At 30.1% G+C, this 26,581-nt stretch overlaps 1 protein-coding gene across 1 annotated transcript; it reads right to left on the minus strand.

Annotated features, from left to right (window-relative positions):
• Window positions 1-12,148: 12,148 nt before the first annotated feature.
• On the minus strand, window positions 12,149-25,199 carry LOC113517518 (digestive cysteine proteinase 2-like). The gene is made up of 14 exons (XM_026902206.3): window positions 25,043-25,199; window positions 24,512-24,617; window positions 24,146-24,245; window positions 23,389-23,515; window positions 22,677-22,803; window positions 20,895-21,007; window positions 19,801-19,897; window positions 19,273-19,353; window positions 18,490-18,719; window positions 17,912-18,038; window positions 16,631-16,736; window positions 15,222-15,311; window positions 14,154-14,248; window positions 12,149-12,914 (listed from the first exon to the last, which is right to left on the minus strand). The coding sequence occupies exons 1-14, from the start codon at window positions 25,125-25,127 to the stop codon at window positions 12,734-12,736; spliced, it is 1,665 nt and encodes a 554-aa protein (XP_026758007.2). The 5' UTR covers window positions 25,128-25,199; the 3' UTR covers window positions 12,149-12,733.
• Window positions 25,200-26,581: the final 1,382 nt, after the last annotated feature.

A 26,581-nucleotide genomic window follows, 5' to 3' on the forward strand; every position in this document is an offset into this window, starting at 1 on the left:
TCCTACAGTTAGAACACAATAGGATAGTCTAGATAGCATAAAACTAATTTAGAAGTTATACCTATTTATATTGCTTTTTTGTATTATTTTTCTTGAGCTGTAAGAAAATAATTTTTAATTACAAAATGAGATTCATAATTAATTATTGTTATTGTTATATATTTATATGTTAAATGTCCATTACCAAACTTAGGCCTCCTCCTCGAGGGGGCTTGCCAGTAACTGTCTATGTAGGCAGGTTGGCAACTGCAGTCAGTCTTTGGTGGCATTTTAAGAAGGAACACTACTGCCGATCCTTTAATTATTAAATTGCCTTAGTCGCCTCTTACGATACCCACAGAAAAGGAAGTGTTGACCCATTTTATGGCGGCACCACACGGCCTATTGTTCTATACTGAATGTGAATAATTTGAAAATAATATTGTGTAACGTGTATATAAATTATGTACTGTGTAGTTTTCCACATTATTTCTTTTTGTGCTGCACGAAAATCATTTCAGAATGATATTTGCAATGAAGTTTAATATCCGTGAAGTTGGCAAACTATCCGAATCGAGCTATCGCTCGGATCGCTCGGATTTAATTAAATCAGAATATGATTACGCTGAAATATGACAGAATCGATGAAATGCAGTTGCAATTCGTTTTATGACTACGTACTATCGATCATCGTTTATTTCCTGTCATTTTAATTATAGTTTGCAATGCGGGATTATTTTGTAGTTATTAATATATAATGAGAATAATTGAAAAATAAAACGAATTAAGTGAAGTCTAATTATAACTTTGTGAACATTGATCTAAAATATTATTGATTAATTATTATGCGAGTATTTCTATTCGCTTCTATATGGTGGATCTATATGCGGATTTAAAAGTATAATTAAGCTCCCTTCGTATGTGGAAGTTCTATATAAATATCACGATACAAATACAATATGTACAATATTTTTTTATTTTGCCATAAAATAACATTTATCTAATCAGAAGGCAAAAATAACAATTATTTATTTATTATAATAAACATACAAAAATTGTATTCTTTGTTAAGAATCAGTTGAATAAGTTTCTATATAAGTAAGCTTTCTTTGTAAAGGCGAAGAAATTGATGATACAAAGCTGTAGGTAATTCTTTATGTTTGATTTCTTTAGACAGTTAGTTGCTTTGAGAAATTATCTGAAATATATAGGTACAAACAGTCAAAGAAAACGTATCAAGGAATCATATAAGTATATCGGCTGAAATATAAAGGAAGTGAAAATGGTTAAAGATGTTGAGCCTCTCATACTATCTAAATAATAAGGTATATATGCAATTATAATCTCATTTATCTACATACATATATATATATATATATATATATAATGGGAGAACTGTGAGGAGGTCGACCTGATTAGGTATATTGCTAGCAATAAGATTCTCAGTCTCCATTACTACCAATCTCTTTCCCCTCAGCATTTGTGTTTATGGCTGTGTTTCGGTTTGAAGGGTTGGATATAGCAATGAATTTACAGGGTACAGAGAACTAACGCCTGAGTTTTCAGGAATATCATGGGTGAAACAGTATACTCTGTTATGTCCATGGTACTTGCTCATGTCTATAGGTGACGGTTACCACTTTCTATCAGGTGGGCCGTCAGCATGTTTGCTATTCTAGTTGCAGAAATAAAAGATTAACGAAGGGTACCGATATGGACGTCCGTAATATTATTAAATTATATAATTATATTAAATATATAAGTAATTTTTAAGGTACAATAATTTTAAATCTTTAAATCCTATATAACTAATTTTTAGTTTTTTGATATTAATAGCATTAAAATATTCAAAACTATTTTTAGTTCAACGCTGCTCTTGTAATCCTCGTAAATAGAGGTCGTTTTTGCATTAATCTTATTTTCAATATATTTAATTGACGCAAATAAATAAATGTTATTTTTAATGATGATAATGAAAAACAATGGTAATCAAATAAATACAATAGTGCTTTCATTAGCGAAATAACATATTTAGACAATAATTAAGATAATCATAATAAAAGATTCTTTAGCTGAATATGTCATGTCAACGGGATAAACGGTAGGGACACGACAATAGATTTGCCCTTTTATTTGGTGTGAGGTCGGTACGGCTCAATTTATTGCATAATGGGGTGAATATTTCCGAGTAACAGTACAATATCAATCTTTCAGCTCCGTTTAGGAAGTAGGCGATTCGGTTCGGTGGATGGTGGTAGTTAAATTTTGTTACACTTATATTTTGTATACATTTTGAGGATCTTTATAGTATGAGTTATAGATAAGTAGGTTGAGTTTTATACAGAAGTAGTTATTGCATAAAAAAATAAGAATTTCTTCCAGAAAAGTTTATATTAATCTTTAAAAAATCAGTATTTAGATATAAGATTAATATGCCAATTTAAAAAATCATTCAAGGCCACATTTACACAAAAATATTTACACAGTAAGGCGTTAGTTTGTTTGCTATTCTTATTTATTAAAAACTAGCTGCAATCTGCGGTTTCACCTGCGTAAATCAAGTATATAAAGTATTCCATGTGCTGAATTAGGATATAATCTACTTGTGTAAAAAATTTCATTTAATTTCGTTCAGTATCCATTTTTGAGCGAGATAATGAAAAACATTCATCCATCCATTGTCACAAACTTTCATATTTGCTGTAGTAACAGGAACTACAATCGAATTCAAATTTCCTTTTTGAAATCGGTCTACAATCGATGTACAGTAATAATAAGTATATTCATGATACTGTATAACTGTAGAAGTATGGCATTGGTGTAGTATTACTTGATACAGTATAGTCTCTTGCTTCTCTGACGATTACAATGAAATAAGATTGTACCGTCTATGGAAGATATATTACATTTGTATGTACACGTGCAAAAGTATGTATGATACATACTCGGCATTTGTTTATGTAATACTGATTATGATTGATCATTTACACCATTTTTGTATGAAATATCTGCTCCCAAGGTATAATTGAAGCATACTACAGTCTGATATCGAAATCATTAGCATCCTTCTAGAGGTATGTTATATGAGATTTTAGGACAGTATCAAATTAAAAGGCAGCAAAAGGAAGGGTGAAACATGTACTTGACTATCGAGTCCCATTTGGTTACACATAATAAGCCATTTTATCCAATTTCACAGTATTTACTTCACATGCTAGCAATCTAGAGCCCCTGTAGGCATTCATTATTGCGCTTCCAGTTAGATTGACGGTCAGTACGTAGATAGACCAAATTGGTAGACTAGTATTAATTCTAATATTTTTATGGACGTTATTGTGTGTTGAAATTTTAAAGATTAAGGAAATAATATGCTAGTTGTATTCTGTTGCTTTATTAGCGTGAGTTAGCAAAAAAATTCTATATGTTTCTATAATCATTTTCGATTGATTGAATTTTGGCTCATTATGACATGGATGCATTCATCTTCAGATGTAACATCTCAGTTGCTCGTATATAGGTACACAAAGTGAAGCTTATAAGTAAGTAGTAATTGTCGAATTTCAACCACGAATTATATATTTAAAATTAAATTCACTAGTTAATTCTAATTTATCTGTGCACTTATTTATCTGTGCGGTAGAATTAGAGCATCTGTTGGGCGCTCGGGGCGAGCTGTCGGCCGAGCCTGCAATCTCGTGATATGAACACTTGGGCCAATAGAACAGACCGTATTATCTTTGCCTCAAACGGCCACTTCGTGTCTATGGTTTCACTTTGAATGTGAAATTCTCTACGATTTTACTTTTGAGGGATTTGTAGCAAATGGAACTTTACTATTTCTATAATTCTATTTGATTGTTTGTTCGTTTGTGTAGAATCTTTTTATATAGCAGAGGTTTTATATCTTTTGCAATTTATTATAATTATAATTTTGACCTTCGTAAAAAAACACTTCGACCCTTATGTTTGTAAAAAATTACAAATAAGAAGAGTTCACTTTTGGTGAATGTACTGTTTTTAAGCTACCTTAAAATAGAGCTTATGAGCTTGATAGGTATCTTTTTTATTTATATTATGTTCACCAATTTCTCGCAAGTTAATTTACTTAGACAGTTCTAATGATAAGACTCTTTCTTAAAAATACGGATTATAAGTGCTTTGAGATTTTACATATTGATAGTTCGTTGAAAATTTTTTACAAAATTATGAGGGATAATTTTTAAATTAGCTCTGTAGTAGTTACACGTATTGTACTTTAGTTATAAAATAATGGATGGACATAAATTCTACTAAAAATATATTAAATGCAGAATTAATTTTATTTTTATATTTGATAATACTTTTTAGTACTAAAGTTCTCCGTCATGTGAATGAGTGATGAGCAAATTGAAACGTACATATAGTTAAGTAATGACAACATCAGAATGATTAGCGCGCGAAACCTCGCACGCGCTTTATTATTATTATTTTTATACAGCTTTGAGGTATATTATATGTATGTGTTAAGTTTTGAGAATAATATTAAAGTTTTAGTAGGTATGAGTATGTTTCTTGCCCGGTCTCTCGATGTCTGAGGATTGCGAACAAATATTGTTCCTTCATCTATTAGGAAACAATGCAGCTTACACAACCTAGTGTATTTAAAACCGTAGCATTTAAAATTCTACAACGAACGTACAACAGTAGTAAAATTCGAATAATAACGAGCACATTTCGTCTCTCCACGAAAAATAGAAAGAGAAATGAGTGAAATCTAATATCATTTATTTAACAAAATCCGACGATTTCGGCAGTGAGACGGTTAGCAGTCAACACACGTTCTGGGGACCGTTTGGACTAATGCGTTTTCAATGGTTCTTTTTCCTACAAATTTCTATGATGGAATGATTTCATATTTCTTGATTACATACGTCATATAAATGTTTGTTATCTTGATTTGAATTTATAATATTATTAAAGTTTGTTTTATACTATGTAGAGAAAGTGGAATCTCTGGTGTGGAGATAGATAAATATTTGAGTTTTTATTACTATTTTATTATAAACTAGCTTACTTGCTTAGTAACGGGTACTATATGCGCGTAGTTTCAGACATGGAAACACTAATAAAGTACAATATTTCTAGATGACATATCAAGATGAAACATACACCAAATTGTAAGTTAGATCTTCTAAAATACAACTGTGAAAACTGCACCTAATATGATGTAGTAGTTTTTACGTGATACCGGAACGAACTAATTCTAATTAAAACATACAGACACAAAAATTTGAAAAGTTTATGTTTTAGTTTGTCTTGGTCTTATTGAGACTCCTCGTGTTAATTTCTCTTAATAATCTCTTATCTACGGACCACGTCAAATTACAATTTTATTATAATAGTTAGGTGCTAAAATTTGTAAAGATGTTTGGGTATTCGTTACTCAATCATGCACGGAATTATGAAATTTGATACGTATATTCAGTTGCGGTTTCAGAGATGTTTTCTCCTACGAACACTCAGGTTATGAAATGAGTTCCCTGTCGAGGTTTTTCCAAGAGACTACAGCATGGGGTTCTTAAAAGGGCCCCCCTTTTAAGAACCCCAAAGAGGTTTCTTCAGGGTTGGCAACACGCGCATAATATCTCTGTGTTGCAGGCGTTCATAGGCTACGGTAACCGCTTACCATCAGGTGGGCCGTATGCTTGTTTGCCACCTCAGTGGTATAAAAAAATATGGACTATATTTGAAATTAATATTTCTTTTAATCTTATAAAATTATATAATTTATAAAATTGCATATCTAAAACTTGTAGCATTCATTAAAATTGAGACTGAATAAAAAGAAAACCCAAACAAGAAGCATTGCGAGATTCTTGTTCAAGTACTATTGAAATTCTCGAAATTCTCGATACATAAAAAATGTTAAGCATATTGTAACTCCGTGGACACAGAAACGCGATAAACATTGTTTAATTAAGGGATATACAACGAACAATAAGCTTCCTAGTATTTCATTCATAAAGTTCGCAAGCGAGACCCTGCAGGATTTGAGATGCGAGATTTTGGAAATTAGCGAAATATCCAGTTACAAATGGCACCCCATTTTGCGTAAGTTGTATAATTGGATTGTACGAGTGGATAAAGTTATTGCGGATTTATTGTTGTAATTTATTGGTTTTATCTGTTACTTAATGTACATATAAATACATCAATTTATACCTCATTTCATATTAAACATTTGGAAATGACAAAAATAACAATCCATTGTTACTGTTTTAAGTTTGTATTTTAAGAGTATTTTACTTACATATTTTAGTTATATCGAATTATACATTATTATTAAATTAGTAATAATTCTTAAATAAAATTCTTTTAATTTAGTTACCAGTATGCGTGCTAAGATTTAACACAGAAGTATGGACTTGGATATGGATATGTAAATATGGATTTACATTATTACACATTTAAGAATTATTTTGTAATAACTTTTGTTATCACTGTCGCACTTCAGTATTGACAAAATGTGTAAAACCATTGTAATATTATCATATCACTTTATTGTACTACATTTTTAGCAATAAAATTCATTCATTAATTCATTGACCACAATTAAACATAACTATGAAAAATAACACTAAGATATAAAAACAATACCAAATGATTTTAATCGTTATTAATTTTTGTTTTAAATTACTTTTTTTAAGTTAATTTTCACTTAAACGAATATGTTTGGCCCTTTTTAATATACACATATTGTTATAAATATATAATTATAAGGTCTTAGGAACCATTCTTCTTTAATAGTTATATACATTTAAGTAATATAGGCAAAGAATAGGAAGTAAACTTAAAAACTGATTTAGTAACATAAAGTTACATGCAAATAACCTTCTCTTTAAAAATTATGTATTGGTTGTCAATAAAGAAGGCAGCATGTCAAACATAATTCAATTTACAAGCCACAAGCTGTATACATAATCTCACCATGGAATATCTTATTAGATTCTACTGGGCTATAAAACTTTAACACCTAACCAGGTTCGCCCCGCTGAGATAATTTCTTATATTTCATTCTTCCTAAGCATACATGTGACAAATAAACATGTCGATTTGAATATTCACATAATTGTAAACGTTGTATTTTCTTTTGATGGGGACATACAATAGCCGTACGGTGATAATATTAACGGTCCATGGGGTTATGATAGACATGCTCATCGCATTTGTAAATGTTCATCATGGTATATTAGCTTATACTTATGTTAATATCTGCATCATTGTTATTTTAATTTATATTTTATTTTAATTTACTAGTTTCTACACGCAACTTTTCCCATGTGATTGTAATTATATTGATTGACCGAAATAAAAAATAGTTTTAAGTTCTTTTTCATCACAGATACTAAGTATATGTTAAATTCACTATGATGATCGAGTCATTAAGACAAAAAATAAACAAATTCACAATATTATTAGTTTTTATCCGTAACTTTGTCTGCGTGACCGAGATATGTTGATTAATCGATATAATAATAGTGTAAGTCTCTGTCCACCCCAAATACTATGTACATGTATACCAAATTTCGCAAGAATTTATAGAGACGTCAAGATGACAAGAGGTAAGAAATAAACTAATTTCATAATTACTTATTTCAACTTTAATGCACAGTGAAATTCTATGTACATTTGGTGGACTTAATATTGGATGGTGTTCCCTACTAGTCAACTATTGGGTGAACCAAGAAATAAGCAGGTGGTGCACCATTGAATTGAGGAAATATAAAGTAATACTTAATATATTCATATATTGTAAACATATAATTAGACTAATGTAAATGTACACATAATATGTTAAAAAAAAAAAAAAATATATATATATATATATATATATATATATATATATATATATATATATATATATATATATATATATATATATAAAATAGCACTATAATAAACAATTACCTAATTGTATTAGAAGAGCAAATAAAACAATCCAACAGAGACCAGCAAGGTAAAATTTAAAGGGAAAGTGAATAAGAAAGAAAAGTAAGAAGGAAAAGTGAGAAAAGATTGTCATACTTAGTGTTACTAGGTGTTACCTCTGTATCCACATTCAATATTATGTTCATAAATGAACTATGTACTATCAAATATAATCCAATAATAATCCTTATAAGCCCACAGGACATAAACTACGAAAGTTATTATCGTGTCTTCTAATTATAACATTCTTGATTTATTCGTAAAATTATAATCACCGTTTAATACATTACCACTCCCATGGCAAATGTCATAGACATTTTAAACTATTCTGCCGTAGGGGGCAATTAAATTTGATGCGCAAGCGCAGCCCGCTATAGTAATAGTATGGTAGGCATCGTCTAATAAAACGATATGACCCTAGGCAATATTTTTAGTTTAATTTTATTCTTAGAACGGTAACAATACTCGTCTAATTTCTCTCAATTACATGGTCGTCTTTCACTTACTTTATCGATTATTTTTATTATCTTTTATTTTTATCCGACTGCTATGTAACATCATAGATATAGGTATTATAAATATTAAACATTGTCGCATTAGGCCTGTAATAATAGCGTTGTAGTAAACGAGTAAGTAAATAAATAAATAAGTTATAGGGAATATTCCTAAACACGAATATGTCAGTGCCATTTTCTTATAATGTAATATATATTAAACGTTGAAAGGTATAAATATAATATTTTTAAAACTTATTTTAAATATTTTTAATGATAAACTTATTCTGTGCTATACGAGACGAACGCACTATGATGCACAGTGCCGTACGCTCCTGAAGAATATTTTCGGATGAAGACGAAATAAATGTCGGAAACATAACATAGTAGATATAAAATTCCAGTCTATATATATGTGTGTATGTATTATGTATATATATAATATTATTCGATATAATATTTATTACTGCTTCCATACACTTTTTGTTTTTACCTAACGGTTAGCTGGTATAGAATATACAATATTAAACTCGCTATTTGTACAAAGTTTATTGTGTAATAAAGAATAAATTAGTAAAGAATAAATAAATAAAGAATAAATTAACCATACGCCTTTGTCCAAACGCTATCGCTACTTATACGTACCTTTTATCTATTTACTTTAAGGTCTTAATCTCTGCCGTAGAATATAGGAATTCTACGAACGAATATATTGTGAAAACAGCAATACGTATATTGTCCCAGTTTGTTTACACGAGTGTTTCATTAATCACGCTGCGAGCAAGCTGTGAGTCCACTCATTTATATTTCGGTACTTTTAGTAGGTACCAACTTATTCACCTATTTCTCGTCAATAAATTTATCATTACTTTGTCATTTGACATCACTATTTTAAAATTTGTCCAAAGTTTATCCATTTTATTTAAAGTTTGAGGGATTTTTATCTTGCTTTAAGAAATATGGATAGATCGAAATAATTACCCTACATGCCTATATATATACAACATGGGGCAAATGAGCATGTGACTCACCTGATGGTAAGTGACTACCGCCGCCCATGATCACCCACAACACCAAAGGCATTGCAGATGTTCTGCCGGCTGCTGTCGTTAGAAAGTTTCACGGTATAGAATTAGTAGGGTTATGTTTATCTGAATATGACCATGAGTAAGTAGGCACTATAATATATATTAGACTAATATAGACAAAATTATAATCTCCTCCTTACGGAACTAGGTTAAAAACAAAGTGAAAATGCTCCGCAAATAATGTGGGAAGAGAAAATTCTCAGTAGCTTTAGATAGTGAATCGCATAGTTTAGATAATGTGCTCGTATCTAATTGCTCCCTTATCTGATAGTACGACAGTGTATGGGAAAGTGGATCTAGCAACATTTCAAATGCACCTACTTTCACCGCAGTGGTCAGCTCGGTTGCAATAATGTATTGTGATGTTTTTGTCTGTAGAATTACTACGGACGCTCGCACTGGAGGGCTAGTACTCGTATCTATTATTACCTAGCAGCTATAGTCCGAGCGTTGTAATATGACGCGAATGACAACTTATAAATTCTTAGTTTCCATTTTAAAAACTGTTATACGAGGTTTGTCCGGAAAGTACGTATAAAAGTTTTTTAAAAATTTTATTTTACAATTATTCAGGTAAATCAATTTTATCCCCTTCAAAGTACTCCCCCTGTGACATAATGCACAACGCCGTTTCCACTGTGAGAAGGCTCCTTGAAAGTCCTCTGGTTGTAGGTTTCTCAAGCTTTTTGTATCTCATTTATGTCCCCCAAATGCCGCCCCCGAAGTACCAATTTGGTTTTTGGGAACAAGAAGAAGTCACACGGGGCCAAATCGTAGGGGGTGTTCGGTTAATGGAATTTTTACTCAAAAACTCACGGACAACAAGAGAGGTGTGGGCAGGGGCATTGTCGTGGTGAAGAATCCAACGCCCCTCTCGCGCCAATTCTGGACGAACTCGTGCCACACGAGCTTTGAGGCGTCTGAGCACAATATTTTCCATCAACTGTCTGGCCTGGAGGGACGAATTCTTGATGGACAATCCCCCGAACATCGAAAAAAACAATCAACATTGTCTTGACATTTGAGCGGGATTTTCTTGATTTTTTTGTTCGTGGTTCCCCGGATGTCTTCCACTCTTTGCTTTCACGGCCATTCTTGCCGAGTTTCGAGAGAAACTTGATTACGACGCGCTGCTCTTCAACGGAAGCGGGCTCCATGCCGATCACAGATACCGCACGGCGGTCAGACCAGAACTGAAGCATTGTTAGGGACATAAGGAAGGGGTCCTGCGCTTACCTGGCCTCCCCACTCCTCTTTCTCGCATTCCAGAACACTTTTATACGAACTTTCCGGACAGACCTCGTAAATATACCAGTTTACATAACACATTTATAAAAAATATCTTTTTGTAATTAAAATCATCGTATTTGGATTCTGAGTGTCCAAATCAAACAGTCCATAATATTAACGGAAACTCATATGTTCTCATGACCAATTGTTATATAAGGTATATAATAGTGACCTGTCACTCGCACCATGCAATGACGCACGGAGTACGTTGAATGCTGCAAGTAATTAAAACCGACAGCCAAAAGAAAGGATGTCATATTTGGTCTTTTCTTAGTAATAAATGTCCAAGTCACGTAATCCTATTAATATAATAATTATGAAAGTTTGTAATGATGTATGGATAGATGGGTGAATGAATGTTTGTTAATCTTTCACACAAAAACTATTGAACGGAACTGAATGAAATTTGGTGTACCTGTAGGTTATATCCTAAATTAGCACATAGAATACTTTATGTACTCATTGATCCAAGTGAAGCCGCGGGATACAGCTAGTATGTAAATACATATTACTAAACATTCTTTAAACATACTTTTTCAATAAGTTGTTTTTATGATTTTTGAATTTTTATATTAAAAAAATATTCTTAAATACACACTGAAAACTTTCCAATGTTATTTATACTCGTATAAAGATAGAGATGTACCTAACCCACCTATTTTTGAATGTTTAAAGAATATATTTTTCATCCGACTGACCCACTCGACACCTACGGTCAGGGGATTTTTCCGAGATAAATTGCTGACAATTTGTTAGACGGACCCATAGTCGTTGCAAATAACGAGAAGTACGGTAGAATTCACTACTATTAGTAATAGGGCTCATATTTTGTTATTTTTGACAATTTCATGTATAAGCTTACCATGACTCGTGTTCAGGGGTGGACAATAATGTATTATTAAGGTAAGTTAATGTCACATTATGTCGCTTCCCCATAAGAAACGATATGAGCCTACCATTACCAAAATTGTCAAGCGACATGGTATAAGTTAATTAGGTAGTTTGATTGTTCTCTCTTACACTGGAGTATTATGCTTTGTTTCTTTATTCGCCTCTCGATAGTTGACATCTTGTGCATGAAACACTCCGTTTTTCGTGACACTACAAATATAATAAAGGAAAAGAGAGGGAAGAGAGAATAGTTTTTATTTGCAAAGTAAATGTACGTGTATGTGTATCATACATTTAGAATATTCTGTTATTTTTATCATATATACATGGTGTATATACAAATATCTTACGTACTCAATTGAGAAATTGTATGAGTAATACAAAGCGATTTAATTAATGTAGGGTTGTAAAAATAACATTATAAATAAGACACCATCATTTCATATTTGTAATAAGCATAATATTTTGCATTTTATTAATTTTATTCCACGTACATATTACGTATTTGCATAATAAAAAACATAATATCATAGTCCATATTATCGCCTTTAATGATCAGTTTGGCGGATTTTCTGCAATGTAATTAACTTAAGTTCTATATTTGTCTCTTTTTGTTTACGTGATGGAAATATACAAAATTTGCATCGTGTATGACTTAGATAATACAATGCCTTAATCTATGATGACCATTAATATTTTGACATTCACAAAAATAATTTATATATTATTTTTAATCAGCGTTTATAACATATGTATATAACCTACATAAAATAGATTAAATTAAATGCTTAATAAAAGTATAAATAAATAATTAAAAACAGAAATGTCTATGACAGTAATGATGTGCTTGATCCGTATTTTTTATTGATATATATAAAAATATTATTAACAATATAATGTATATTAATATTGCATATTTTTATATTTATATATACGAGCGAATATAATACGACATACGACAAAAGAGATAAGAATAAATAGAACAAAAGTAAATCCGCCAAAGAAGTAAAATCGTAACTATCATTAGACCACTGCATATGTGGGTTCCGTAGCCACACCGCAATTATTGTCGCGTGCAGAAATATGCATGTACCCGTCTATACCCCAGTTTGAACCCCAGGAGTTTTTTATTATCCAATAGGTATCCCCATTTTCTTCACCATAACCAACTAGAGTGACTTCGTGGTCGAGGTTGGTTTGGGTGCTGAAATAAATAAATAAATAAATAAATGTATTATAATACAAATATACAATAAATATAATAAGAGTATAAAAAACATACAACTAGGTATATAATTTATTATTCATCACCAATTTATATCTGCGATTTTGTCCGCGTGAGCGGGGTATGTTCATTGGGTATGTATTTAAAATAGTAAGTGTACCCAAATTTTATGACAATTGGTTGAACCATTAAAGCCCCAAGAGCTAATAAACAAACAAATTTACTTAAAATTCACACTTATAATATAAGTAAGAACTTATTTACAATACAATAAAACATAAAAAAATGATTTACAAACACACTGTTGAAATTGGTTGAACCATTAAAGCGCCAAGAGGAAACAAACAATCAAACTTATATTCACACTTACAATATAAGTAAGAACTTATTTACAACACAATAAATAAAAAAATATTAAATTTAATCATCATAACACATTAGCGTCCGTTTGTTTGGTATAGAATTTATTTAATAAATGGATGATTTTAGTCTATGATTTACAAACACACTGTTGAAATTAGTTGAACCATTAAAGCACCAAGAGGAAACAAACAAACAAACTTACATTTACACCTACAATATGAGTAGAAACTTATTTACAACACAATAAATAAAAAAAATATTAAATTTAATCATCATAACACATTAGCGTTCCTTTGTTTGGTATAGAATTTATTCAATAAGTGGATGTTTTCAGTCTATGATTTACAAACACACTGTCAAGGTGGTTCGGTATAGGGTTTTGTTTTGAGTTTTCCTTCCCTTGCTATTGTGTATTGTGCTTTATTCCACTGTTTGCTTATTATGATGACCCAGATATGAAAAGAGCTATTTATAATGTAAACACATCGTAGTCTTATTGCGTAACCACACGGAAAATACTTATATCATTATCATCATCTCAGTCATTATCTGTCCACTGCTGAACATAGAGTTCCATAGACTGCTATAAGAAACCGTCTTGAGTTACCTGCATCCATTGACTTTCTGCAATGCATTGGAGGCCTATATAAAGCATTTATGACTAGCTATACACGCATTTTATATATTTTATAAAACGAAAAAAGTGTTTAATAATTACTATGCTAATAAATAAATAAAAGTATTGACTTCGTAATTAGAATATGCACTTCCAGCTTACAATTTATTTTTATGATTTTATATCTATTAGACAAATTAAATTTATTAGATAATAATAATGAATATACTATACCATACCATGAGAGATCGTAAAAGATACCACCAGAATAAAATGAAAATGAGCCACTTGCATCTATAGACGTTGATAATGGACCGTGGTTTATTAATGCCACCTGAAATAATAATTAACGTATTAAAGGAAGAAGAATCTCTCATGAGTTAAAAACCCGCTTTTATTAAATATACGATTTATTTTGTATAATCTGATGATAAAATTTTATTATAATTTGTTTTAATAGAACTTAATCAAAATGTAAACAAGCGAATGATTGCGATGAAGTCTAATAGTAAATATAATATATCAACTCCCAGCAGCGGTATATCCGGACGAGATACGGCATTGAAACCTTCAAGAATAGAGCATATTTCTTCCTAGAAAGCTGGCAATACACCTGCGATTTCTCTATGTCACGGATGCGTATGGGCGGCGGTAATCACTTACCATCAGGTAAGCCACATACTCGTTTGTCCGCTATGTTATAACAAAATACAATGATTAATTAAATATTTGATTGGATTTTTTTTGTTTAATTCGGTTTTTTGGTTTAATTGGTATGTGTCTAACTGCCAATACTCGAAGATTGACCACCCCTATTACTACTAGATGTTCCACAATCTTTCATATTGGCCATCAATCTCCGACTGTCATTTTGTTCACGCATGTTTTACGAGACGCGTTTCACCTCAAAACGAGGTATCTTCAAGCAAATTATTAGATCGCTGCTAGAAACCTAGTATTAACTTTTCGGCACCCAAACTCAGTCATTCTAATAAAATTATCAAATAATCAATGATATGGATTTCCATAAGATAACACATAGTTCAATAAAAAAATAATTAAATATTGTGATTTGTCACTCATTTCATTTACAGTATTTATGTGATAATTTCGATAAGACTTGGTTAAATTTTCATTCAGTTTTATTGGAACAAATTATAGTTCGTTAACACACTCAGCGCGGGATGTCTATTAAACTCGGCGGGTTATACGAAATCCATTGTATTATAGTTTACAGAAAACGGATTTTTTTACTTTTTGGGAATATGTAATTAAATAAATTAATATTTAAAATTTCAACTACTTACTTTAAGGGCAACAATACTGTTTGGCGTGACGTCTGTAAAACCCAGTATTGGATAAATTGTAGTCATGTTTTCAATAAGACAATAACCATCCTGAAATATGGAAATACGATTATTGTAATAGTTAAAATGAGGTCAAAGCATTTAACAATCAAATTGATGAAGACATGCACAGAATATACAGTGAAATGGAGAATGTTTTTCCATTAATTAAAGTCGCTTAGGTACAAATACATTGCATTAAACAGGTTGTGCTTGTTTATAGTAATAATAAAAAAAAAGTAATTTAAAAGATAAAAGAAAACAAAATATTTACTAACTACCAGTTTTATAAAGGAAAACTCTTTTATTTTAATAAAATTAAAATCTTATAAATAAAAGAAGTAATCATTAAAACCGTGTATCCTAACCATAAATAATATGGTACACATTTTGATTGCATGTTTTTATTTTGTAATTAAAGAAATTAAAATTATTATTTTCTAGTTTTCTCATACTTTGGAAATACAGTTGTTCAATGCTATTGGTAGAACGTTTCTTTGAAATAAAATAAATAATAAATCTCTACACAGTATATTACATTTGTACTAATAGGCGACAGTACTTACTGCCCCTACTGTCATAGTTATCACTTATTAAACCTGTATATTGAAAGCGGAATTAATGATGCCTTCGTGGACTGGTCCCATATCTCAGAATGTCAGTCAGCGACGTGTGACATCGTCGAGGCTGTTCAAGTTATTTATGGACAATTATTGGGAAACCTGAAAGAGCTTCTATGCGGAAAGAAGATAAGGGCATTACCCATAAATTATTTCTCGTGTGGCTATTATGATACTACAGAATCAGTAACGATATTTGGGATATATAATAATAAGAAAATCTTATAAAAAGCATGCATTGACTATTTTGCAATATTTTCAATTAAGAAAATATTATTGCATATATACAAATATTAGGGCATGAATTTTACAGGATTATTTGTAAAAGTAATAAATATGTTGAATATTTAATTGTTTGAATCTTTTGAATGTACGTAAAAATCTTTAATGAAGTTTTGTTAACATCCATTATATATAATCTTTATATTTTTCATTTGATAAATATTTAAAAACGCTCGTAAGAACTTTGTTCAAATCTCTTTTTATTTATTTTATTCATAATGTCAGACTTACTTTTATAAATCTTTTATGAATTTGTAAGAGGGTTTTGTAACTTTATTTCAAATTAAGAAAATAATCTATAAGAAAAAGTCTCAACACTTGGTCAACTAAAATACGTAGATTTAATTAACCCTTGGCATTTTTATGAATACGAGGTGTTTCTCATACATTTTGGATGAATTGCGGATGTATTCGCGCAGGAACTTTCAAAGAGAACTTATAGCGATATATTATTATTTTAATATTTACTTGATTAGCATAAGGTCCATATTCTTCTTCAGTAGGCAGGCCATATTGTATCATCCATTGGAAGGCTGCGGTGTCACTACCACCGTCACACCCGAATGCACCATATCTAAATTTAAAATAATAATTATGTTATGGTTTGTCTTTGAGTTAATTTTTATAAAAGATTGAGTTTTATCATAATCCATCATTTTTGCCAACTATGACCGTACTAAGTGCGTAAGTGAAAGAATATAAGCGCGACCATGGATTTGTCAAAGATCCACTGATACAAAAAATTAAAGATGGACACAGGCTATTCATCATCATCATCATATCAGCATTTAACTGTCCAGTGCTGAACATGAGCCTTGTCCTTGGGGGGTTTTGTCAGTAGGTGGATTGGCAACCACAGTTAGGCTTTAGAGATGTTTTAAGAGAGACGCTGCTCCCCATCCCTCGCCGTCCCTTAGTCGTCTCTTACGACACCTACGGGAAAGGAAGGGATGGCCTATTCTATGCCGAGAGCACACAGCACCGGCGACAAAAATTACTGATTGTAGACAATTAAAATTGGCCGTGTCAATGTTGAATCGACGACTGTCAAATCGTTTATTATATTAAAACCTTAAAAACAGTGATAGGGATAATAACGGGACATTGCCCTTAAATAAATATTTATACACATAGGGGCATACATTATAGGGGCTACAGACAGCTCTCTATGTCTAGACTGTTTTGAAGCCGAAAAAATGAATCCTGGCTGGCCTGGCTTACGTAATCTTGGAATATGTAGCTGTGGCCTCTCAATGTTCAGAAATCCTCGGATCAGTGAAGTCGCTCCGTGAGGTCTGTAAAGATTTCAGGAAGCTTCTGTGCTTCTGTGCGGACCTGGGTTAGTTGTACTAGCTACATACGTATAACGGCCCAAATGAAAACTTAGTGCGGAAAAAAGAGTCCAATTTATATATATATATATATATATATATATATATATATATATATATATATATATATATATATATATATATATATATATATATATATATATATATATATATATATATATATATATATATATATATATATATATATATATAAAAGCGTTCCTTACTTACTCAGTTATCTTCGTGAATACGAGTAATTTTATATGTTGTTTTTTCAAGGTACAGTTTTCATAACATAAAAAATACTCTTGTAGTGGATTTTTTTTCTTTAAGAAAAAAAGTCAAAATCTAATAATAATACTCACGCAAGACTTCTAAGACTATACGAGTATACAAGTGGATTCGATATAATACATACTCCCATGCACAGTCAATTAGAGCTTGATTACTAAGAGTTAGCAGTCGGCCTCCATTTTTGCGAGCAATCGCTCCTTCGACGGCTGCTGTCGTTCCATACGTCCAACAAGAACCACAGCTTTCTTGATCTGTTAAAAAAAAAACAATTATTCATCCATCATTGGGGTATTTACTATTGAAAAATTATGGATTTTATATGGATATAAAATTTTATAAGCCTCTGTAGTTTTGGTTGTGTATAGGTGTATTTAAGATTATTTTCTGGGGGCAAGTATGTTGTGAAAGGAGGCTTGTATGTGAAAAGGCGCATAATGTACTCTCAGATATGCCTTTGCGTATAGTTGAAAGCTTTGCTCGAATCCTGAAGCGAGCACTAGAGTAATCTGTATCTCCATTTTACATATGCTTATGTTGTGTCTAGTACAGTATTATATTATCTGTGGTTATACAACTACAGATACCAACACATATAAATGTGTCAGTCTGTGAGTTGATTTCTATGTATACGTAGTCATAAATACACTAAAATAGGTATAAATATATCTCATGGGGCATCCTTTTTTCAAGTTAGATACTTACTTCTGACAGGATTGACTAAACCTAGAAGCCGTGTATCAAATTCCGTTGGCAAATTCTGCGACAACTCTTCTAATTTTTTATCATCGTAAGGAAACGGTATATTGCCGGATTTTTTCTGCTTCCGTCTTATTAAACCCTTGTGTCTTTTCATTTCCTCAGGAGTTCGATCAGCGAACTGATTGATTGCCAATTTGTAACCAAGGTTTTGACTGTTAGTTGTTCTAATTAACCTGGATATGGAAAATAAAATAATCTACCAATGAAATTTAACATTTTTCCCTAATAAATTATTAAAAAACGATAAAAGATTTTTCCTGTGCTAACACATTGCGTCCAGAGGTTAAGTAGGAGACGTTAAGTTTTGATTTATTTTTTCATAAGGGACAAATAAGCATGCAGCTATAATGTGTTTTTATTTAGGTAATTTGTTAAATTTTACTTATATTCTCTTAAAATGAGGTTAATGATTTCATTTTCACCATATTGAGAATAAAATGGGATTATCTTTATCGACGTGTCTGTTTTCAGAAGATTTTTTATAAATTTTCCTATGTGGACGATTATCTGTGAGCATTGATCGATATGAGATTAAATATTGGATATTCAGTTTAAGGATATAGTTGGCGACACATAAAAAATAACGTAACGTAAGTAGTAAATAAAGTATAGGAGGAAGGTCGGAAAGAAGAATTTGTAAATCCATCAATGTTTTAAAAATTAATCTAAAATTGATATCACTTAAAGGTTTCATAGGTATTTGTTAGTATTAACTAACTACCTTACCTCAGGTTTTTCTCGAAGATACTCCGTCTCATGGCGTGCTCCTTTTTATGAGCGTATTTTTTATCGAATTTTAATTTGAATCTGTTGATGATAAAAATTATTAAAAAATAATGTTTTATATTATGTATGTAAATAATAATGTTGTTTGTTATATTTAACAATGAATTCATGTATAGAAAAAGCAATTATTTAAAGGCAAATATACAGAATAACAAATTACAAAATAAAAAAAAATTAAAATCCTAGAAAAATATTAGAGTAATTTATAGAAAAAAATATTATACATTTTTAACATTATTTATAAGTTTTTTCTATATTTGTTACTGAGAGTATATCTTATACAACCAAATTATTTTATACCATTTTTATTTCTTTTTATTTTGAATTTTGTATTTTGTTCTTACTTTTGGTTTATTGAAAAAGTCTTAAAACTAATAATTCAAAATTAAAGGCATTATAAAGAATATTTAAGCAACAATAGTGATTGAAATAAGAATGTACGGATAATATTGACATAGGAAAACATACGATTCGAAAGCTCTGTTTACATCTTCTTGATTCTCGTAATGTATAATGGGATCTTTGACTGCCTTAGCCTTGTTTGTCGTCTCATAGGAGCAATCATCTGCAAAAAAATTCCATGATATTTATTATTTCTTAAAAAAATAATTAATGACAATTCGCGACATATTTTTGTGTTAAAATATCTCTGTTAGATGAATTTACTACATTTATATATGTACAGTAGGATGATTGATATAAGTATATGAATTAGTGTCGATTTTATGTAAATTTTTATGTTTTATTTGTATTTAAAATATTAATCTATTATCTCATTATACTTTATTTATTTATTTAACTCTTTATTGCACCAAAAACATAAAAATATACAATGACAAGCATTTAAAGTGAAATATAGAAATATAAAGTTTAGATTAAAATATATACATAAAGGTACAAAAGACGGTCTTATCGCTATGACAATCTCTTACAGACAACCTTTGAATAAAGGAGAACAGATAAATATCATGTAATACATATACCTATTATAGCAGCAATATTAAAAATATCCTAAATAAACTCAACTTGAGTTTTTATTATTATTATTTCAGCCGTTAACTGTCCACTGCTAGACATAAGTCTTCCCCTATAAGGGGAGTTTTGCCAGTAGTTGCCATATTTGGCAGGCGGGTTAGCAACCGCAGTTTGGCCTTTGAGGATGTTTTAAGAGGGACGCTGTTGCTCATCCCTAACTCTCCTTTAGTCGCCTCTTACGACACCCACGGGAAAGGAAGAGGTGGCCTATTTTATGCTGGGGCATACACGGTGAACTTGAGTAATTATATGCAATATTATTTTAGTAAAATTAGGTAAAAAAAGAGTATATTACAATAATGAAAATTGTCATATATAATTATTAAATATTTTAAGTTTCACAAATGATGGCAGAAATATTAATATTAATAAAATTAATTAAGCTTCTTTCACTGCGATGGTAGTAAACAAGCATATGGCTCGTCAGATGGTAGGTGGTATTTGCAGCTTATATAGCATCTTTTCTTATAAATTAATTATATGATATGCTTGAAATTTGATTAAAATGTAAAATAACCGATACTTACATTGTGATATATTAAAGACAGAGTCATCGAATTCTAAGTCGTAATTATAAAATTCCCAGATGTAATGGGAGTCCAAGTAACCATGTTCATTATTGTACTGTTTTTCTTCAAACCTGTTAAACAAGAGTAAATATTTTGCCATGATAAATCTAAAATTAAATAAATAAACGAGCCAAGACTATGTAAATTGTGCATTTTTAAATGTAAAGATAAACATTACATCTAACTAAAGAGTTTCGCATAATCATATATTATACGATTTTTTAAAAGAACTAATATCCAAAGTGGTTCAAATATAATTATTTAAAATTTGTATAAAAAAAGTTTACAACATTATCGAATTCATAAATTTTATCTATTATCCTATATATCAGGGGTGACCGGCTTGACTAGACCCAAGATCTACTGTTTACTAACGGAACACAGTGCGATCTACCAATTACATTCTTCTTGAAATCTCAAATGAAACAACATAGTTCAATACACAATTATGTAATAATGTAGTATTTTTTGTTTTATTAAAAGGGAAAATATAAAACTGAAAATTATTCTTAGTAACTACTTATTTATATTAGTGTGAGCATTGTGTCTGATCATCTTCTGCTAGATTAGCAAAATATTATATTTATAGCCTTGCCACGATCGATTGCATTGATAATCGCGATCGACCGGTTGGCCACCTTTGTTATATATAATAATTATCCCATATTATGAGTTACGGAATATTGTCATTAATTACGCACACTCTCGCACACACACACATACACACACACACACACGCACGCACACATGCGCACACACACACGCACGCACACGCGTACTCACACACACAAATTTCATTGATTATTTTATTTTTGGTAACTTTTGTTAATTTTCTCCTATGTTATTGTTATTTATATTTTATATCCCATGTTATGGAGCGAGCGTTAATAGCTGCGACACAGTTTCTTTGTAACTAATGTAGTTATTATCAATCCTAAAATAAACTAATAAATATGTTTATTTTTCTTTATTTAATTAATTTCATATTTACTCACCTACCAATTATCTCAAGGTGAGTATCAACTGAATATTTTTTAATATTGAAGAGACATGAAAATAAAAAATGGAAACACAATGTTTTGATTTAATTAAGAATAATGTTTCTTGGTAACTGGAGACAATTGATTAATGAGAATTGAAAGAACTCATTATCATCATGTTTGATGTCTCCGACAACATTGTCGACGTTTGTTTGAAAATTTTTATTATTATATTTACATTTTTCTTTGTTTCAGATATATAGTTCATAATTTAAATACATTTAATTATTTTAAAGTAAGCAATGCATTAAAGTAAGTAAGACTTAAAATATTAAAAAAGAAATACTTTAAAAATAAGTTAATATAATCTTGCGAATGTTGAAGATATCAAGTAAAAGTTTGAAATTAAAGATTGTGTCTCATAAAAACCGATTTTAATTGTGACAAAACCAACTATTTTCATTTAAATATTAAATTACTGAACCGATTTGATAAAATTTCTATTAAATCAATCTGTAAGTATACTGTTTCAGATATAAAAAGATTTCCCAAATCGGTTTACAACTGACGGAATTATCAGGTAACAAACATAAAAAACATATAAGTGAATTTAGAATCTCCTTTTTTTGAAGTTGATTGAAAACAGAGATAGATTGAGAAGCTGTATTCCGAAAGGTTCTCAACCTTCTGATGTCAGTACAAATTTATTTGTTAATTGGAATTTTCTAGTAAATAAAAGTAGGAAAATGTAATTATTTACCTTATTGGTACTGTTCCATTGACCTCGTTAGAAAAAGTAACCCATAGAGTGGATCTGGTCTCATAACTTCCATAGTCGGTTACAGAATAATATTTGACACAAGACTTATCATTTATTGTATCTGGACCTGTATACGTAAAGCGATATACTAGTGATATATTAAGCAGTGAAAGGTCAGTATCAACAGTGAATCATATTTATCTTTGAAATTTGAAGTTCACAATGCTTATATTAGAAACACCTATACTATATATGTAATATATTATGATAATAAAAATCATAATAATATATTACATTTTTGATTCGTAACATTTATGAAAAAAAAATGATAAACGTACATATATAAAGAATAGATTTAATTTTTAGATGGAATGAATGGAATGGATGAAGTCTCCTCTTCAAATGCTTCGACAAAAACAGTCATTTTTTAAGAATGACGATTTTAATATAGTATTATTCTAAATTGGCGATTTTTATTATAACTAGTAAGTTAAAATTAAGTAAATTAATGATTGATAGTATTTGAAGTAATGCTTTTCATTATTTTAAAGTTATTTTCTGCAAAATTTATACTGAAAAATACATCATATTTTATATTAACTTAAATCAATTACTGTGACTAATATTTTAAATGATTAATAATTAATTTTAAAATATATAGTATCTGGGAATAAGTTTTGTAGGTTTTTAATAGAAAAATATAGACATCTACCTTGAGATTCAAACTCGTAATCTGTAGATGGTAAAATAGTCTCAACCTCTTGACGGTCGAATCTAGTACCTTTCTTTATTGTGCACACCATTTTATTTGTTTCATCGTTTGTAGTCTGTGGGTGAATCTAAAAATATTTCATAAATACTTTCAATTTTGAATAAGAACACAAGAATCTATTTTTTTTTTAAGAAGAGAAAAATAAAATTGTCTTCTGTTCACGTTGGTAGGATAAGACTTAATGTTCACTTACTACCCGTAAGTGAACATTAAGTCTTTTTAGGTGGCCCATAGTGATGAATTCACCAGCAATTAACCGCAACAATTTCCAGGGCAATCGCGTAGATGCCAACTTGATAGGGTATATTTTTAGAAATAGCGAGTTTCAGATCTATTTGTGAAAAGTTCGAAACATTTTCGAAAATATATGTTTGAAAATGAAAATCGATGCATTTATTCAATTCCTGTTAATTTATATCTATTCTGCAGGATTCAGTTTTTAAATATTTTTATATTTATAGATATGGAAATAGTATGTGTACAGGAACCAAATCGGTTTCTCTAGATCAATGTGCAGAGTGTGCACCAATTTAACATTTATTTAATTAAGCATTTTTTAAATCCTTATTATTATTACAAAATTGAAAACTCAACTCAACTCGTCGACCAAAATATATTATTATTTATAAAACAAAATAAAACAAAGAATTTATTCTTCGCATACAACTATTGTTATTTTTTTTTTAATTATACTTACTGAGTATTTTAAGCCATAACTGACTCTCGAACTAGATGGTACTATAATTGACTTTACAGCACCTTTATTATAGTCGATTCTAGATCTTTTCGGCGTACGCCTGGAAACGATGTTGATAAGTAATAAAAATATGCTATAAAATATAGGAATAAAGTCCATCAATTATAAAAAAAATACATATTAAAATTGGTATAAAATTGCCTAAACACGATATATTGTGTTACATGTAAAATACACGCAGAAAAATATAAGCAAATTTGTCTTCTTTTAAAGACACATTAAAATATGTTATAATGTTATCGTATTTTTCATTAATTATTAAATATTTATTAAAAATAATAATAATTATATAATATTTTATCTCACCATATCTTGTAGTCCTCAACTAAACCAGAATCTAGATACAGTTTAATGGCTTGGCACGAAAATTGTTCAGGCCACTCCAACTCATTTTCTGAACTTCCACCATTATCTGTTAACAAATAATTAAATGTTTTTACACCTACATGTAGGTGTAAAGAAATATGCAATATAGAATGGCAAACAAGCTGATGAGAACTTAAGAGACAACGTGTCGCTTAATGGAGAGTGGTGACCGTAGCCTATAGACATACTCGCATAGCATTATTGACATCAGAGATACAGTGTTACATAGTAATCCTACTATGAGGTACCATGGTCACCATAATATACTATTGATATCATGGTGCTCATGGTCTGTAAGCGGGGATTGCTATTTTTCATAAGGTGACCTATAAGCTTGTTTGTCAGCGTCAGTAAACAGATACTTCATCCATAAATTAGTTTTGAAAAAGATGGTCATAATAAATATTTAAATGAAATTTGTATAAAATGAAATATAATACACTCAAATAAATAATATGAAGAATTACTCACTTATTTTTTCAGAGGCTATCAACGTAACACATAACAATAGACATATATTTAACAGAAACATTTTGATACTGTACTGAAATATCATAGTATATGTTATACAGCGAATTTGGGATTTATTTATAGTTTTAACTATCAAAATATTTTATATTAATTGAACGAACTGCGACGGGAAAATATGGATATGCTTAGAGATTTTAATATATATATTTTTTTATACAACTTAGAATGGCAAACAAGCTGACGGTCCATCTGATGGAAAGTGGTAACCGTCGCCTATAGACATGAGCAGTACCATGGACATAACAGAGTATACTGTTTCACCCATGATACCCCCCATGCGTTTCCATTCCTGAGGACTCAGGTGTTACTCCTCTGTACCCAGTAAATTCACGCCATATCCTACTCTTCAAACTGAAACAGCCATGCAAACACAGCTGCTTCACGGTTGAAACACGAATGGGACAGAGGCACCCAGACAATCGACTTTGGCACAAAGTCTCCCTCTGGAAGGAATATTTATATCAAATGTGTATATATATAGTTATGTACCATTTAATATATTTACATTCATAGATAGTTATAGTCCATTTTTGTGTAGGTACATATATCTATACATTTATACGTCGTAAAAATAAAACATAAAGAGTGAATTATTAGTTAAATAGGTTAATTAATTTCTTCGTTAAGTTGGTTTTCTGTTAGTAATTCCTTCTAGCAACTGTTGGTATTACTATTGTTTATAACAACAAAATTCAGATAATAGGTTTAAACTTTCGTTTATAGTATACATTATTATTATGATAGAATAATCTAGTGACAATTGTAGAAGAAACTACATAGATAGATAGATAATTTATTTGCATTACTTTCAGCACACAAATTACAACATATATAGATATACATGAAAAAAAAAACATACATACATAGGGATTTTTCGGTATTGGGATCTTTATGCTTTCCCCTGTTTCACTCTACTAACGTGTAGATTATGTCATATAATATCCTTAAAATGTTGACTAGTTTGACATATCCTTAGTGCTCTGCTTTCAAATAAAATTTAGACTCATATTTATTTGTTAATGAATCACTTTTGAAATTACAATTGCATATCAAGTATTCCGTTAACTCTAATTTCTTATTGTAAGTTTTATAATGTGCTTGAAGCTAAGTACTCAATTCGTTATTTGCAATAAGTGCTTTACTATTAAATGTAATTATAAAGCATATATAATATTTTTTATATATTTAGGTAAATAATGACAACTGTTTTTTTTTGTTGATATTGATTTATTATAGTCATTCCTACAAACAGGTCCATATTATTTTAACACTAAAATTGATTGCCTGTATTGAAATAATTAAAACGATTTGATATGATTAACGTAATTAGTAGCACTGTTTATAAGTATATATTTAAAATGTTAATTGGATAACGTTATGCATTTGTATGTAAACTTTATCGATATTCTTTGATGAGGTACAATCAAAACAAATTGGTTAACTGTATATATGTTTCATTTTATAGGCATTCAAAAATAT

The sequence above is a fragment of the Galleria mellonella genome, unplaced genomic scaffold (genome assembly GCF_026898425.1).
Source record: "Galleria mellonella isolate WM207_F2 unplaced genomic scaffold, CSIRO_AGI_GalMel_v1 utg223, whole genome shotgun sequence".
Classification (NCBI taxonomy): domain Eukaryota; kingdom Metazoa; phylum Arthropoda; class Insecta; order Lepidoptera; family Pyralidae; genus Galleria; species Galleria mellonella.

Coding starts and splice junctions, on each gene's coding strand:
- LOC113517518 (XM_026902206.3), bottom strand. CDS start 25,127: ATGATATTTCAGTACAGTATCAAAATGTTTCTGTTAAATATATGTCTA. Junction 24,618..25,042: donor GATAGCCTCTGAAAAAATAA/GTGAGTAATTCT, acceptor ATTTGTTAACAG/ATAATGGTGGAAGTTCAGAA. Junction 21,008..22,676: donor AATGGAACAGTACCAATAAG/GTAAATAATTAC, acceptor CTTGTTTAACAG/GTTTGAAGAAAAACAGTACA.